This window comes from Limulus polyphemus, unplaced genomic scaffold (assembly GCF_000517525.1).
Source record: "Limulus polyphemus unplaced genomic scaffold, Limulus_polyphemus-2.1.2 Scaffold2716, whole genome shotgun sequence".
Lineage (NCBI taxonomy): Eukaryota > Metazoa > Arthropoda > Merostomata > Xiphosura > Limulidae > Limulus > Limulus polyphemus.
Genome location: NW_013668326.1, coordinates 39,071 through 57,252, shown reverse-complemented (window position 1 = coordinate 57,252; position 18,182 = coordinate 39,071). Strand labels below are relative to the sequence as shown.

The following is an 18,182-nucleotide window of genomic DNA, read 5'->3' as shown; positions in this document are numbered from 1 at the left end:
TACTGCTTTCTGCTCCTCTGTCCATTCATTCATCTTTCCCAGAAGCTCAAATTGTGCTCCATATGCTTCCCACGGTACCTTCCCATCAAATTCCCGTGGCTTCCTTCGTACTAGATCACCCCTATTGCTAATCTTTCTGGAATCTTGTGACATGTTACTAGCGTCACGTGACTTCCGCTGTCGTAACAGATGATTTAACATATAGTTCTTTTAATAAAAAACATTTAATTATGTATGATTTTATCCATTTAAATGGCACTATTATTTTATTACAAGAAATTTGTGATAATATCACCATATATTGAATAACTATCACATTGCTAGCAAGTACTAAAAAACAATATATTGAAGTATTTTAATTAGCCATACTCATTTTTAGTGTGGTTTATGTAGGTTGCTTGATTTGATTACTTATGATAGAATTTTATTAATTGTTAGGAATGAGTGAATTCTTATAGTACAACAGAAACTATATGAACATATTACACTGAAATAATTTTTAATTTATAGAGAAATTTTCTATTATTTTTTGTTCTTTACTAGTTGAAAAAAAAGTCTATAATATTTTATATCACATGTACTGGTTAATTTGAAACAGTAAACAAGCATACATCTTATATATGAAAAATATTAATGTTAATTATAGGCTCAGTCTCATACTGAGATAAAAGTACATTTCATACCTATTGTAAACAGTCCGTCAGTGCACCTATATAGAACTATAACTATCAATAATATTCATTTAAAGAAAGTAAAGAAGGACATCTGAGTTTAACAATGATCTTGTGCTATATTAAAGAAATAAATACAAGCTCATAGTTTTAGATCAAGGAGTATTTGTGTTGTTGGAGTGGTTTAATAACCAATGAGGAAACTAGCTGGGTTCTTTAATAGATGTTTAAACATGGGAACACAATCTTTCACTACATTACAGACAACATACAATACTCATATTTTCTCATAGCTTATCTTAAAGTTTTTGTTTATGTATCTTATTTAAATGTTAAAATATGGTCCATTGACTGTGAAGGAAATGAAAGATAAACAGTAAAAGAAGAATGCTAGACTGAGTGGGTGGAAACAGAAGGTAATCAACCAGTACATATTAGTCGATTAAAACTTCCCCTGTCAGGTCATCTACCTTTATCAAATTAATGTAATTTACGAGTAAGTTAAAACCAAATGCTTAAATGCTAATAGATATCCTGTTTACTTAACAAATGCTTTCATTTATGGAACATTAAGATTTCTGCTAATATGAGTTTTTACTACTGTTTGCTGGGACTAAATTGTAGAATAAGCATATGGTATTAGCACACAATTGTGAAGGCATAGTGATTAGTTCTTGTGAATAAGTAAAGACAGTATATTTATTTATTTAGTTTTGGAAGAACAGAGTTTCTGAAACCGAAAACAATTAGTGGAAATGAAAACAGCATTTTCTATTGATTTCACAGAAAATCCTTAGATTCAAATAATCTCTTTAAGTCTTTAATTAAATTAAGTTATCCATCAAACCAACTTTGAAAAAAGTACATTAAGGGTTAACAATAGTTTTGTCACTGTTAACTGTGATAATGGTCTCCTTACTGTTAGCCTACACTAAATGAAAATACCATGTAACTTCAGTATGTTTTGGTATTAACTCTTGGCATAGATGCGATTAAAAACATTTTCAATTGTACTGGACAGATTAAATGTACTTACTTATATTATTATGTTTTTGATAGCAAAATTAAAGCATAAGCATAGTCCTTCTACACATGATAATACACCATGATAGTAAAATCCCCAGCTTCTAAATGGGAATAGCAGACTACACTGGTCCTGGGTGGTTCCCACTTGTCTTTTCAAAGAACCACAAACCAATGTTTTCTTTATTGCTTATTATGAGTAAATACATGTACTGTTTTCAGAAGTAAATGATATCTGAATTTTTAGAAATACTGTATTAATGTAATAAACTGAAATGAATGTGAAGTGGAAATAAAAGGTAAGGTGGAAGTTTTGAAAAACTGTTCACTCCTTACTTTAAGTTTAATTTTTTCTAACAGTCATTCATTCTTAACTTTTACCTTCATACAATGTTTCTAAAAATCCAAATCTCATAGAATTGTATGTGTATGTTCTCTGACCTCCTGTTCTTCACATTAAAAGATTACACTTATTATAAGTTATTTCTTTACTTTACAGTATTTTCCTGAGGGTAATTTGATTTTCAATTTTGTAGAAGGGGTTTTCAAACATAATCTGATCAAATAATATATATTATTGTTATTCCATGAAATTAAGTGTAAAGTGATAATCAGTTGAAAGGTAATATGACAGTTGTTGAATTTCAGCTATTGAATGAACCACAATGCTGTGTGTTGCCACCTCACTGGTCTAGTTTTTAGCAAAGATTTTGATCTTTAATGAATTAATTAAATCCTATATACATGTACTTTTTTATGTGTCATTGCTCGATAATATTATATTTATGTAAAAGAAAATAGATAAGCAAAAATGTTGCATTATAAGTACACCACTAAAATTCAGTTGAAGGGTTTAAAAATTATAAAATATTATAATAAAAACCCTACATAAGGTAGCATGCAAGCATTTTGTTGTAGATGGCATTAGCACAAAATTGTGAAGCCTTAGTGATTAGTTCATGGAAATAATTAAAGGCTATATGTTTATTTATTTAGTTTGGAAGAATAGAGTTAATGAAACCTAAAAGATTAGTGAAAATAGATATCGTGATTACTTAACAAATGCTTTTATTTATGAAACATTAAAATGTTTGTGATGCTATCAGCATTAGATTATAACTATCCATCAGTAAGTGTGTGACACATCTTTCATGTGCAGTACTCCTCTTGAACACTTTGTACATACCAAAAGCTTATTCTTTTTTTTGCAATGCCATGTTGAGCTATGTTATTTTTTTACTGAGAATTACAGAATTTACGTGCCTATTACTCTCAATTTTTAGTTAATCTGCAAAATGTTATCTATCTTGATTTAAAAAAAGATACAAATTTTTAAAATTGATTTGAGTTAGAGCTTTTGATACAAGTTATTATCTTTTTTTAATCAGACTTTAAGATTTTGAAACATGTGTTCCAAAGTCTGTGATAATAAATACTTAGTTGTTACCTCCACCATCAAAGGTGGATGGAGGTTGTTTTCACCTGTGTGTGTGTGTGTGTGTTTGTCAACAAGATTTTTCGAAAACGGTGGAGTGGATTTGGACATAATATGGTACACCTTTGAACTATGACCCAGTTTAGAAGTGATTAGTGTTTGGATAGTCAAGGTTACAACAAGGTCACAAAATACAAAATCCCTATCTGTTAACATGGGGACTAATTGTTTGCACTATTTTTGCTCTATAACTTGGTCAAAAATGATTGTATTTTGATGAAAGTTGGTGGACATATGTAGAATATTATTCCTCATTGTCCTGTCAAAAATGGTCCATGTCCATTGAAAATGACAGACATATGGACACTTTTTTGATTTTTTGATTAACTCTGCATGGCGGAAGTATGTGCTGTACTGAGTGTCCCTTTTGTTGTTAAATGTTTTCATTACATTTTCCAAAGAAGCTCACCAGTACTGGATTATATATTTAATTCTGGACTCAAGTTTTCAATGGCCAAGGTCTCTTTGATTCATAAAGAATAATAATTTTTGGCTGTTCCAATAATTTCAAACTGCTTCAGAACATTTGACACTTCCACATACCTTAGTAAATTGTGCTCCTTGATTCTATCTGCCAGTATTCTTGTAGTAGATTCTGTATGTACTCTAGAACACTTGTAGATAATGTTCCAGTGATTTGGTTTTACTTATTCTTTCTAAAAACAAAATAGTTTCTTATTCATTAAATGTTGACATGATGAATAGAGTTACTCTGATGTTTAGCAATGGTACCACCATTGTACACTATGTTGTTGGTTTTATCCTACATTCTTCATCTTGAATCCAGGACTCGTATCCTCTTGCTTCTGTAACTTCTGCTAAGCCTACTTTGTCTTTGGCCAGCTCTACTCACAATCTGCCTTTGGTTCTGTTTCTTCTGTCCCTGATAAGAATCAGGTAACACCTGCCTTTGTCCTTATTCTGATAATTCAAGTAAGTGAAATTTGGTCTTTTACTCCAGTTATTTCTACTGATTCTCATGTGAGCTCCTTTCATGCATCTAAACTCATAAGATTTTTTACCCTTCTTAAGTTATATTTTTGCAGATTCTTACTGTCTTTGGTTTTTTTTTACTCTTAGTTGTTATGTCCTTCCCATACTTAAAAACTCCTCTGTGGCCTTTGGTTGGAACTTTTACTCTTTTCTATTGTTCCTATCTCTTGAATCTCTTCTCCCAGCTTGGAGATTGTATTCTTCTTTTACTTTGACTCTCATTAAACCTCAATCTGCTCATCTTCATCTTTTGCATATTCATATTCTTAGATTGCTATCCTTTTTACCCTTTCCTTCTGAAGCTCTGCATCACTACCTTGATAGCATTTCTAGGGTTGGTTGGCGTTTTATGGTGCAAAGCAGCAAGGCTATCTGTGCCTTCTAGGGAAGGTCACACTAACCTCATCATTGTGTTGGCCCTGTTTTCTTCTTTAGCTGTTCCCTAGTTCACATCCCCCACTGAGACAGCGGTAAGTATTCGGATTTACACTGCTAAAATCAGGGGTTCGATTCCTCTCGGTAGACACAGCAGATAGCTCGATGTGGCTTTGCTATAAGAAATAAACACTCTCCTAGTTCACTGTCTTTGTTTCTGGGATTTGTTCTGTCAGGATGCCTTATTCCCTCAGTTTTATATTAGAGAACTCCAGTTGACATTTCATGCTGAAGTTTTTGGGAGTTCCTCATTCTGGTGTCTCCTGAAAGGCTAGTCAAAATGGGCCTTGGTGATCTCTTGTTTATGGGACTACCCCTAAACTTTGGTCTTTTGGAGCTTGGCTCTTACACTTTTTCCACTTGTGGATTTACTTGGTTGGAAACTGTTGGGTCACGCAGGTTTTCTCCCAGGAGCTTTCTTTATATTTCAGAACTCATATTTGTCTAATTTATGAGGGCTTTCACATGGAGAATGCATTCATATGGTCTGCACTTCCATTGCTATATACTCATTTAGCATCTCCTAGTCCTGTCCTAGGAGTCATATCTGTTCCAGTTTCCCTTCTCCTTTGGGATTCTGCATGTTTGTGTTGGCTGGTCAGGCTCATAAATTGGTATTGACTCCCATTCTATATCTGATTCATTTGGGAGCCTTTATTGCTTCATTTGATGAATGGGCTCAACCTTTTTTTTTTACATTTCCGATTTCTGGATTCAAAGCCTGTCATGTCGTCTTTTCTTTCTACACATGAGATTCTGTCACTTTTTGGGAGTTTCTCACCTCTTTCATATCCCTTCTTTCTCTGGATGTGCCTTATTGTGTCCCCTTCACTGAATACTTGCAGATCACTGGAATATATATACCCTGTGATCCACTGTCTTCTTGTTTTTCTTTACCTATCACTGTCATAGCAACTCAAATGTTTTCACACTACTATAAGTATCCATTTTCTTCCAACTGCTTGGACTTACACCTGTTCACATATGTTTTTCTAGCTGGGTTGTTTGAGATTCTGGACAGCTTCACTGTTTTTAGTGTTTGGTCTCCTGTTGAGTTGTATTTCCACATCATTGTCCTTGAGATGTGGGAATTTCTATGGACCTGCCACCATATTAGCTGTCTGGACAACTTGTTTTGATCTATTTGAACAACTCTACTGTCCTGTTTTGCATCAGCTAACAGGGAAGTACTCCCTCTCAGGACCCTTGCTTTCTTGTTCTTGGGCTCCGCTTTTGGCAACAACTTCCAGTTGGACCTTTATATTCTGGAAACTTTGAACTTAGTGGTGGATTAGCTGTCTCACTCACACTTGATCCCTCTGGTAGAGTGATCTCCTGGTGTTTTGTTCCCACTTTATGAGCCCTCTTATTGTTGCATTTGACACTCTCTATCCACGATAACCCATTTCACAGTCTCTCAGTGGAACCTTATGCAAATGATAGGTAACTCTTATTAAATCCATGCACTGCTATGGTGTTCCTCCATACATGAAGAAGTTTATATAGAGATTTCCCCTTTGGGTTGGTGTAATCTCACTAATATTAGAACAAGTGGATGCACTCCTCTATTAGAAGTAGAGCAGATATGTATATTTGGAAGCGTAGTGCAGACCAACCCTGTACATGAAGAACTGGACTATTGCAGGTGTTGGTGACCTCCCAATGGTTCTTGTGTTGTTTTTGGGGAAGAAAGTCTGTGATGATTCATCGCTGCCCCTGCTTATTCTGGTAAGTATATCATGTAAGTATTTCTTATTTACTTTATGATTTGGCTTATTGCCCTAGCCGCATTACACATATATATTCTGCCAACTCTCCTGAAATATACAGGCCAGTCAAGCAGCATTCACATTCTTCTCACCCTTATGACACTTTAACACCATGCAGGAGATTCTTTTGACTGTATTGGGCAAAGGATATTCCCTGCTTGAAATGAATGTGATCTCCCATCAAATGATGCTTCCACTAGGATCACCATCTTCCACACTGTAGTGAGTGATAAACTGCATGAATTTTCCTTTCTTTTACTATGTTTTCAGAAAGAAGCTCATCTTTTAATATTCTTTATCTACACCAGTTCCTCCCTTATATTTTCAATGTGGGATTCTAGTTATCTATTCTATGGAGAGGTGAATAGTGTTTCTGAAGTTAACATTTTCCTCACCTGAAAATGTATTTTAGATAGATACTAATCTATCCACAGAACTACTCACTTCTGGTGTGTGTCTCTTTTGCTTAATCTGTAATGAGGTTTTGGTATACACAAAATGCTAAAGGGGAGTACTGTGTATTAAGAATGTGTTGCTCCTCTATTGGTGAAGGGATATAGTCTAATGCATCATAACTGGTGCAGTACATGTTATTATGTGTTAGGATGGGAATTTTGTTCAAGAGCTTGATGCATGTACAAAACCCTTTTGGCAGTAGTGTGAGTTGTTACATGTTTGTTCTGTGGAGAAGTAAGTATCTATTTGAAATACATTTCCAGGTAAGTAAAATGTTAACTTTCACTTGTTTAGGCTGATGTCCAAGTAAGAACTACAACACAGTGGTAAAAAGTGTCCTTGGCTCTCTTCATGACTTTTGCTGTTGTGGAGCAGTTTTGGTTTAAAATGTTTCATTTGCTACTGTTTAGACCTTTTCAAGAGATATTTTTGGTGTATGGTATATATTCACAAAATTTAGTAGGTTATGACCTTGAAATTGATCTTGAATAACTTGTCACTTGGTAGACCTGTGGCATCTCGTACCAGAATTATTTTCTTATACACTCCATTTATAAATTATTTGCCTATTCAGTTGATTTCTAAGTCATCTAGTATTGTTAGAGTCATGACTGCTTTATTAAGTATGTTGAACTTTGATAATTGTTGTATAGAACTTTCCTTTGAATGCATATTGTACAGAAAGTAGGTGAAAAAAAAGATCATGAATTTCATTTTCTTGGAAACTGAAGTTTGGTTTGGCATTACAAATATAATCATTTCTGGAAGAAAATGAATATGTTTGCTGGAACTTTTAAAATGATGTGGTTTGGCTGTGGCCCAGTTATGTTAATCAGCATGTTACATTTTTATACAGACACTGCAATTATCTTGACTTTATTCAGTACCTTGAAAATAAGTTTTGACAGCTATATCACACTATCAATCCAAAGCATATTTCATTATATGTTTTTTTAAATTCTTGTGTTCAAATTTACATACTCATTCAGGGTAATTTTAGGGCCATCTTATTCAGTTGCAGTATGTTTAGATCCTGACGAAAGGCAACAATGATTAACAAATCAAAGCCTCAGCTCAGCCCTACCATACATATGTGGTTGTAAGTTTGTTTGTGCAGTTATATACTTAAAGTCCAAGCTAAATGTGGCAGTGATACCCAAGTCTTTATTTTGCATAAATTCTTAAACCACTTTTATTTATTTATCTTACTCATGGAAAAATATATGTTATAATAACTTACTATTGTTATTACCATGCACTTGACTTCAAGTTCTTGAAATTTTTTTTAGTTAATTAGAGTGTTAGACAAAGTATATTTTCATTTTGTGTATTTACTATTTTCAGGGACAATAACTAGCCCAACTTCAACTCCAGTTATCACACCTGAAGAAGTATTTGAGTTTATCAAGAATAAGGACATGAAAAAATACTTGGTAAATAAATTTTGTAATCTGACTTTATCCATTGTATTAGGAAATCCAGATGTCTTTCAGAGTTAGATAATATCATATGTTCAATATATATATATATATATATATATATGATAAAGATTATTAATAAAAATTCACAGGACTGTATGTTGTTTCATAGATTGACCACTTTAGGGTATCACAAAACTTGTTGCTTTGAAATCTTAGTCATACTCATCATGCAAACATGTACATATAAATTTTTCACAAGAGATCCTATCATCTGAACCATACCAGTGAATATTTACAATTTTATCCTAAAGCCTTTCTTATGGCTTGACAGTAAGTGAAAGGGCTTACAACACTAAAAATCAGTGATCACTCTCTGTGGGGAGAAAAGAATATATAGCCCATTGTGTGCTTTTGCACTTAACAACAAAACAAACTTACGAAAAATCCATTTATATTATGCATTATGGCAGTAACAATAACAGGAGAGTTGATCAGAATCTTTATAATAACTGAGAAAGGAAGAGATTGGACACAAAGTGATATATAAAAAAAAAGTCTTTATTGATTTATAAAAAATATGTGTGTGTACTTATTCTTCTACTATGGGATGGTTACCTTTACTGGATCTTCCTTCAAACTGCTTACTTTTCCAGATCATTTACTAGAATGTTTGAAGATCTGTTCCACACCCTCTTGCTATGGGCAGAACAGGTATTATATCCTATAGAATAAAGGATCAGAGATATCTCGAAGGAGATGAACGTAACAGCTTTCTTGACCAAGTATTGTGTGAAACCTGCATTTATACTGAGAAAAGAATAAATTCTGAATAAAGACAAGAATAACAAAAGAAGTTGGAAATGCATTATACATTTGTTTATCACATTACCAAGTACTCTGAAGATGATATTATTGATTGAGTTGGATGTTTCTTCACTTTCATCTTTCTCATTTTATAGAAAATGTTTTACAATCTTATGATCAGCATAATTGGTTTTACTTACCCAAGGAAATTAATTGCTTACTAATTATCACATAAGTTTACCAAATCAAAGGAAGCTTTCAAGAGGATTTTTTTCCTGTTAATTGTCAGTTTCTACTTGCACAATATAAATTGTGGGAAGGAAAAGTTTCCAGTTGAGCAGAAATAAATGAAACATGAATATAGTTCCTTAACTCTTTTTTTTTTTTAAAGTATGTTTTGTTAGCTTTGAGATTTTCAAATACTACATATCTTACACTCATACACTGTATATTTTTATCCATAAAATTCTTTAAATTTGTCAGATTTCTAATTCTGAAACAATAAATCCAATTGAAATTGTGTGCAAAACCTAGTCTGAGGTTTTACTTTTTGTACCTTGACCAGCTAAGGAACTTGTCTGTTGATTCATGGGATATATATACATTTACATTGTGTCCTGCTTGACCTTTGTTACTATCACATGGAAAAGAAATACTTTCTCATTCTGATGTCCTCTTTCATGCAATTTTTGGTACTTTGAAGTGAAGTAGATTCCTTTTATTGAGAAGAGCAGTTCTCTGTTTCTTGAAAGATTCAACACTTGCTGGTGAAGTTTTATCCATTTGTTAATCTTTTATCCATCACTTCTGCTGATCATGTACTGTAAGTTAACTACCCTTAATCTTTATATACAGCCCGTTTTATATTTCTAATCTCACAGTGCAATAGTACATTCTCGCGATCAGCCAACTTTTGGTTTTCTTAAAAAAAAAGGTATTTATTGTGCTTCAAACTTCAGCTTCTGTTTTGTATTCCAATTGCAACAAATATTAAATACATTAGTCACTTATTTCTGATAAGAACAGGTAATTGACTTACAACAGGTTTAATACTTTCTAGTGATATCTGCAACTTCCTGAAGATTGCAAGCATATTTTTCATGAAAAATATTAACTTTCTTTAGTTTTAGATTACTAACCACTCAAAACTGATGGTAATTTAATTGAATTTGCTTATAGATCTAAGTAATAATAGATCATTCAACAGTGTTTGTAAGTGGTTCATCACAGTTTGTGTCTTGTTATGTCTCTAATTTTTTGTTTTTGTTATTTTAATAAAGTTGTTGCTTATTAGAGATTTTACATATAGAAGTCTTGGTTATGGTGACAACTTATAAAAACTTGCAAAATGACTACAATGTATTTTTGACTTAAAATCTATTCATTTGTTCTTTCTTTTTTATATTTAATTTTAGGTTAGGTAATTGAAAATATTCTATAGTGAACTTAACAGTTATGTTGATGGAAATAAATAAGACTTAACTCAAGACAGGTATTTTAATATTTGTTCATAATTTGAGGCTTAGTTTTTTTTTAGTTATAATTATATGAGATTAATTAGATTTTTTATATATTAACTGTAGGCTTAGCTTTTGTATGTTATTTATATTCATGCAAGTTTCATGTATGTAGCAGTATGTTAATTATTATTAATCAATTTTTATTTTTGTTCTGATATGATGTATGAGATCAGGCATTACTATTAACTATTTCATTTATCTTGCAGATTATTATTGTGGTGTCAAGATTTAAAATAGAGAACTCTTTTAAGAGATCAATATTTTTTCTGTATATGCTGGTAGGGCTTTTACTTCACGTAGCTATAGTTCATCTAATTAAAAATTATAGTTAGACATAATGTAGGATAAAACATTTCTGTCTTCAACTAAAGTAGTTTTAGCATACCTTGTGTTAATGTAAATCATTTGTATTTTCCCACAAATTAATTTTAGCATGCCTTGTATTAATGTTAGCCACAGTCTTGTGTGCTTTTATCCCATATGATTATCTAGACTTCTTTATCTCTTTGATTGCCATCAGGAGTATGTTGGTACATTATGCACTGACAGTGTGACACTTTTTCTATCTTCATTATATTTTGATCCTTATGATACGTAATAAAAATTAATCATTAGTTTATTATTTCTACACATTCTAATTACATTATGTAAAGCAAGAGAGGTATAGATAAATTATGTTAACCATACACTTCTGTTTGATATCTTGCTAATATGAGGCTTCACATACAGTGTTACAAGTATTTGGAAAAAAATTAAGAAAGCCAAACTTAATAGGGGCTACTCAGAATTTTTTTTCACTTTTTATTAATTTGAAAGTAGACAAAAAAAAAGTTGTATGGCTCCCAAGTAAATTAATTTTCTTAGCTTTTTTTGCAAATATGTATAGTAGTTAGGTGCTATTTAACTTGTAATTGTTTGTATATGATTTATAATTAGTAAAAGCTTCAAGTGTATAATAATGAATTTATTATGTTTTTATCTTACTTATCACATTTGAATACTTAATCTAGTATTCTGTTTCCTATTATTTAAGATGTATTTGACTCATTTAAGGACATTTTAGGTAACATCTGTGTATTACTTACCATTGAATGTGGCTTAGTGGTTAACTTGCTGGGTTGCAGCTGAAACAGATGTTCTGACTGGTTGATATCTCTCTGACTAATAGTTCAAAATTAGGGATGATTACACTGTAACTTTGGAGATTCCCAACCTGGCCATTTAATTTTTATATCACATAAAAGCCATTCATGTTGAAAATACCAAGTAATAAATGTGCTTATAAAATACACTTTACTAGAGCATAAATTTACATACATGTCTGTAAAATAACCAAAAGGTTCAGGACACAAACTCTTAACTTTTAGATTCTTTACTCGGTGCTGATTTCTGTGAGTGGAAGACATGCCCTTTATTTCATATTGAACAAAGCAACCTCTATTTTAATTTAATGTTTGAAATATCTATTATATAATCCACTCACACGTGCCACGACTTTTACAGAGATCTTTGGTTTACCACACCGTGTATGGATCTGGAACTTTGTAAATTGAATCTATCATACTTAAAATAGTTTCTGTGCTAGAAAACAGAAGTGGTATGAAAAAAGTATTGTCATTGTATAATAAAACTGATGTTTTTATTTTTTCATTTAATTTTTAATATGTTAAATCACATTATTTTTTCCATCAAGTAGTAAAGGTATATTAATAATTGTGATGTATGTGTACAATTGGAGATAATCATCCCAATTTCTAGTAGGTAACATTATCTGGCAAGGTCTACCATGTAATTGAATTCACTATGCTCTTTTTTTTATGTGTGTGTGTAAATAATTTGTGAGTGAAATCTTTGTCTGTTGGCTAAATTTGTGATGTACATTTTTGTAGCCCTGATCTGCACAAGCTCATCTTTTTAATTTTTAATTGAAAATCTTTTCTCATTTTGAGGGTTTCCCCATGTATGAAAATTCAAATTTGGTATGCAAATATTATATTTCATTCTATTTATAAAAAAATATTTTCTATTTAAAATTTTTTTTAAATTATCTAAACTTCTGATTCAGAACGTACTAAATCTACTCAAGAACATGTGCTTAATTTGGCCTCAGATGCTATTTTTTGTATTGAAGTCATTATGGAAGCTGGCCACTGTTTCATGGGATAGTTATGTTATGTGCTAGTTTACCTTGTTTCTGCAATGTCACATAGAGCAAAGATGCTTCCAGATTCTTGTTATCCAGTTTTCTGATTGTTCAACTGTAAATGGAGTTTTAGTATAAAAAGTACATTTTTTTCTGGCTTGAGAGAGACAAGGCTTGCCATGGAAGCTTCAGTGATATTTGAATCCATTTAGTTTGTTCATTGTATGAGTATTCTAATTTGTTTTATACTTATTCAGGCCATTATGAAGTAAAATCTAACTTATCTTTTCCTAAATACAGTATTCCTTTATCATTTGTTTTTGTTCGATACAGTTGTTTTATTTCTTTTTTTGTTAACTTCATCACATTATAATTGCCTACAATCAGTCTTTTCTTTCATTCTATCAGTAGCAAATCACTACACCTATCCTTCTGTGCATTAGGTCCAGTTTTTATGAGGATTGGGTAACTGTGTATTATGTTTACTCTTGGATTACCACATAAACACGCATCTTTATTGACCTTAGTGGATTATTTTTATTTATTTCTTTATTTGATACTTCATACATCACATGACCATACTTGCAGGAATTGCTTTTGCTTACTCTGGGTTATATATATATATATATATATGTATATTTTCCATTGTTTTTGAGGCAAGTTCATATCCATTTGTTATTGTATAATCTAACACCTTAAAATCTGTGGTATGCTTTTGTTAGGTTTGAGGCAAGAAGAGTGTGATTTTATATCCATAGTCGTGCTGTTATTAAGGTGTTCTTGTTAAGCTTTCTTGATTTTAGTGTATTAATAGATGTGAATTTTTTATTGCCATTGATATAGAAGGACTTGTTTAAGTTTTCACCCATTTCTTTCTCAGTTGACTTAATTTTTTTTTTTTTTGTTGTTGACAACTTGGTTGAGCCACTATTGTAGTTATGGCTCTTGTATTGGCCTTTAGTCTTCTTTTAGAATTCTCTTGATTTCACTTGCACTGAGGTATTTTTACTATGTATGACATTGAAATTTGTCTATTCATTAAGCATATAACATCTTTAAAAATTGAAGGCAGAATAATCTAGACAATGTTTTATTGTGAAAGACAGTGATAAATGTGATTTTTATTCATGCATGAAATTCATTATGAAAACTTGATTTATACATCAGTGATCATGAACAAAATGAATAAATAATTATAAAACTTATGTTGAATTACATTATTCTGTATTAATCTAACTCAAATGAGATTATTTTTATTAATGCCTAACTGTGTATTCATGTATTAGGTGAGGACACATTCTCTGACATATGTATACAGAAGTTGAATACTTTATAACAACTATAAAGCCTCACTACATTGTTATGGTCCATGTTGGCATGTAAGGTCATGCACTATTTGATAACTGTTCATCTTGATAATGGTGAATAGGCTTGCAGTGTACTTTCCATTACAGAAGACAATTTTTATTCTTTCTAAACTGTCTTTCTTTTTTTAGTTTTGGGTTGGTGTAGAAGAAAAATTTCATCCCAAAGTATCTCGTGATCTGATATTTGTCATATATTTCTTACCACTTTCACATGGAATACTATATACGTCTTGGTTTGGTTCCATTAATGGGTGTTCTTTCAGGTTAGGTAGTAAGGTTTCTATGTTGTGTGAAGATTTAAATACAGTTTTTACATTAATTTTTGTTATTAAATTGACTGCTAAGTTCATTAGTAATTTCTGGCATTAAAGCAAATGAAACAAATTTATGTTTTTCGTTGTTGATAGGGAAAAAATTGAAATTAGCATAATATTTTTTTTTACAGTTTTAAAGCTTAATAAAAACTATTTGATGTTGGGATTGAAACCTCCAAATAGTGATACATTCTTTAAATAGTTCAATTCAATTTGTAGGCTTTCTTTGTGGGTTCAAAGTTGTATAGCATAGTTTACATAGGTGAAGTAGGAGGATATTTTTTGGGACAGTTGATGATTGGATATTATGTGTGGTGCATTGTGATACCATGGGGTTTTCTGTATATACTTGTGTGTTTTTTTTGTTTGTTTTTTTAGTTTTTTCTTGGCCTTATTAAAAGTTTTTGATTCTGTCTACAAAGTCAAAAGGGTTTTTGAGTGAATAGAGGTTAGTTTGAGAACAGAGCTTATATAATCTCTTGGCTAAGAATTTAGCAACATATAGTACTGATGAGCCTATGCTGGATACTATAAATCTGAAAGAAATGTTATCTATGTGAATTTTTTTGTTAATAGTTAAGATAGGGCAATCTTTAACATTATATAAAGCACTTATTATTCTAACTCCCGTCTTTCCCCTATCAACAACAACAACAACATAAATTTGTTTACTAACCTGAAACAACCTGTACTGAAGGAATAAAAATAAGACATATATAGTACCACATGCAAATGTGGTAAGGAATATATAGGACAAACATCACATTCCTTGAAAATAAGATGCAAAGAACATCAATGTTACATGCATACATGTTAACAAATGGAATAATTAATAAAATATTAGTAAAGGTTAATTTATGACGTCCAACACTACTATGGGAGAATGATAAACTAGCATACCTGTATCAATTTTGAAATTAAAACTGTGTGATAGTAGTATTTTTACCATAACATTGGTAATAATGGATATTACGATACAAATAAAAAATATATAATTACTAAATGATACTATATTACATATAATAACATATACTTGTGTAAGTAAAGGGATAGTTTCAAAGGTGTTTCAAGTTGTATAATAACTACAAATTAGTATGGCTGTTTACTGTGTTTCATGTAATTGGAGACAGTTATTTCAATCATTACAAATTGATCTATAAAAAATTCCATTATGACTACAACATAAAACATTGTATAAATATAAACCTTTTATAATTATCACCAAAATGCTTTTAAAAATTTTATATCTCTAATAATTTCATTAATGTTTTGACAAAAAATACAACTTAAGAAATATGAGTAAGAGTCTTTTTTTTTAGTTTATTTCAGCTGAGGATGTTAGAATGGCTGCATTTGAAATTATATTGTTAACGCACCAAAAATATAAAAGTTTCAGATATCAAAGCTATCATACTTCAATAAAATTAAGACTGGCTTATATAACAGTAAAACATACCTCCCCACTGTTATCAGTCCTAAGTATTGTAGATGAAGATGTAAGAGATAATGAACCATAACTTTTTCTAGTAATTTTAGAATTATCAGGAATGTTATTGTTCTGTGTCCAGGATTCTCACTTAAATTTCTTTACTTGACCAAACAGGTTAGATAAATCTCAAAAAAAATTATTTGTGCTAAGTATCCAAAACTGCAATTTTATATTTGAAAATTATTAATAAAACAATAAAATTATTTTATCTTTCAAGCACAGTTTTAAATAATGCAAATAAGTTATGTTACTATCATCTTACATTATTTACAAAATCTTTACCAAAAAATTACAAATATAATTGAATGTGACATTGATTAACAGAGAACAAGAATAAATATGACACAAAGAATAACAAGCAAATAAAAACTCAAAAGTTACCATTTACAAGTTTTAGCATTTGCCTCAACTTAGTATTTTCTGTTCAAAGATGTCTGTTCTCTTCAATTAAAATTGCAATTATATGTATGTTAAAGATTTCTTTTGTTTTTCATCAAGGTGAATTTGAAAAAAGAATCTGTGACGTAGAGGCTTAATTCATTAGCCGTACCCTCTGCTGTGGACTGCAGTTTTGCCTATTCAAGGCTCATCAGCACAGTTTGGGTCAGCAATGTTTATAACAACAGTATATATAAATGTTGTAATTCTACTGATTATATATATGTTTACATGAAATACACTTAAAAATACATAGATAATATATTATACACATATAGATATCAAAATATGATTATAATACATATATATTTTCAGTATTATGGACACGTTTAAAAATCTCTGAAAGCATCAGAAGGTACTCCAAGCACTGTTGATGATCCATTTGTACAGAGCACAAGCCTTCCAATGTGCACAATGTTCCTGAGGATACTGGCAATAAGCACAATATAGTCTTCCAGCACTAGCACAGTCCAAATGTCTATATGCTGGACATCCAAAATCTTCTAGATCCACGCAAGGAATACCCAACTATTTAGTATTCTTGTCTTTTCCCTTTGTATAAAGTTTGGTGTGTTGTTCATAAAGTTCACGCCTTCAAATAGATCCACTAAGATGTATTCCCCATCTGTCCAGTGGATGCTGTGCAGATATATGTCGTACATCAGTTCACGTGCCTCTGGTTGATGTCACTTAAAATATCTTCTGTAAACGGCGGATGGAAACAGTAGACATCAGTCCATCTGGAACAACAATCCTTGATGGCTAATTCTTTGATCAAATAGTGTCCACATACTGTGAACCCTTCTATTTCGATGATGGTGACCTTCTTTCCTACAGTCACAGCATATAATTACTAATTGTTTCTCATAAAGATCGGTTTGTTTCACAACACACGTTCTGTTCCCATTCGATCACACACACACATATAAACTCACTTGCACACTTCACACTTGTTACTCTGTTGTAGATAGGTTGTTTCTGTCTGTCTTTGTGCTTGCTGTATTGTCTTGGTGCTATTAATAAAGCTTCCCTTAGTTTCTCGAATGCTTCCTGTCTTTTTATCTGTCCACTGAAATTTTGTTTCTTTCTTAGTTAATTCAGTTAAAGGTTTTGCCACCAGTGCAAAATGCGGTATAAATCTTCTATGAAAGCCTACAAATCCTAAAAATGCATGAACATCTTTCACTGTTTTAGGCACTGGAAAATTCTTACAGACTTCTAACTTTTTAGGGTCAGGTTTTACACCATCTGCAGTCACCAAATGACCTAGATATTCTACTTCTTTTTCAGGAACTGACATTTACTTGGTTTAAGCCATAAATTTGCTTTCCATAATCTATCAAATACATGCCTTATAGAAGGTAAAATACTTCTAGAAACTTCTTTCCAAGCATTATCTAACAATGTCGGGTTTTTATCTACTAGCTCTACACTTTGTACTAAAGATCGAGTGCCTGTATCAACCAATAACCGACATATTATACCTTCTATTTCTACTACAACTATTGGGGATACTTTGTTAACACTATGGACACTCAAACTCAAGCTTTTATCCCAAATTGCCGGAACTACTACTAATTTCGCTCTGTAATCCCGGGGGGGATTATGTTTATTGACTCTACAGTAAACGTAGGGCTACCGTTATTTTTTGGGAATTTTCCTCTGTAAGCTCCAGCCTTTGGGGCTTTTTCGTTTTCTGCCTTCCTTGGGCGTCAGCAATCTCGTGTGACGTGACCTGTAATACCACAAGTAAAACATGATATTTGCTCATTTCTTTTCTGCTTTTGAAAGCAGTTCCTCGCTCTGTGTCCAACTTTGCCACAGTTAAAACACTGGAGGCCATC

At 31.7% G+C, this 18,182-nt stretch overlaps 1 protein-coding gene across 1 annotated transcript in view; it reads left to right on the top strand.

Annotated features, from left to right (window-relative positions):
• The window catches only part of LOC106467717 (ELMO domain-containing protein 3-like), a gene marked incomplete at its 3' end in the record, with an annotated part of 92,157 nt that overhangs the window by 42,430 nt on the left and 31,545 nt on the right, over nucleotides 1–18,182 (top strand). Inside the window, exon 4 of the mRNA XM_022395905.1 lies at nucleotides 8,187–8,275. Within this exon, the coding sequence (XP_022251613.1) occupies nucleotides 8,187–8,275 (89 nt within the window). The remainder of the gene's footprint in view (nucleotides 1–8,186; nucleotides 8,276–18,182) is intronic.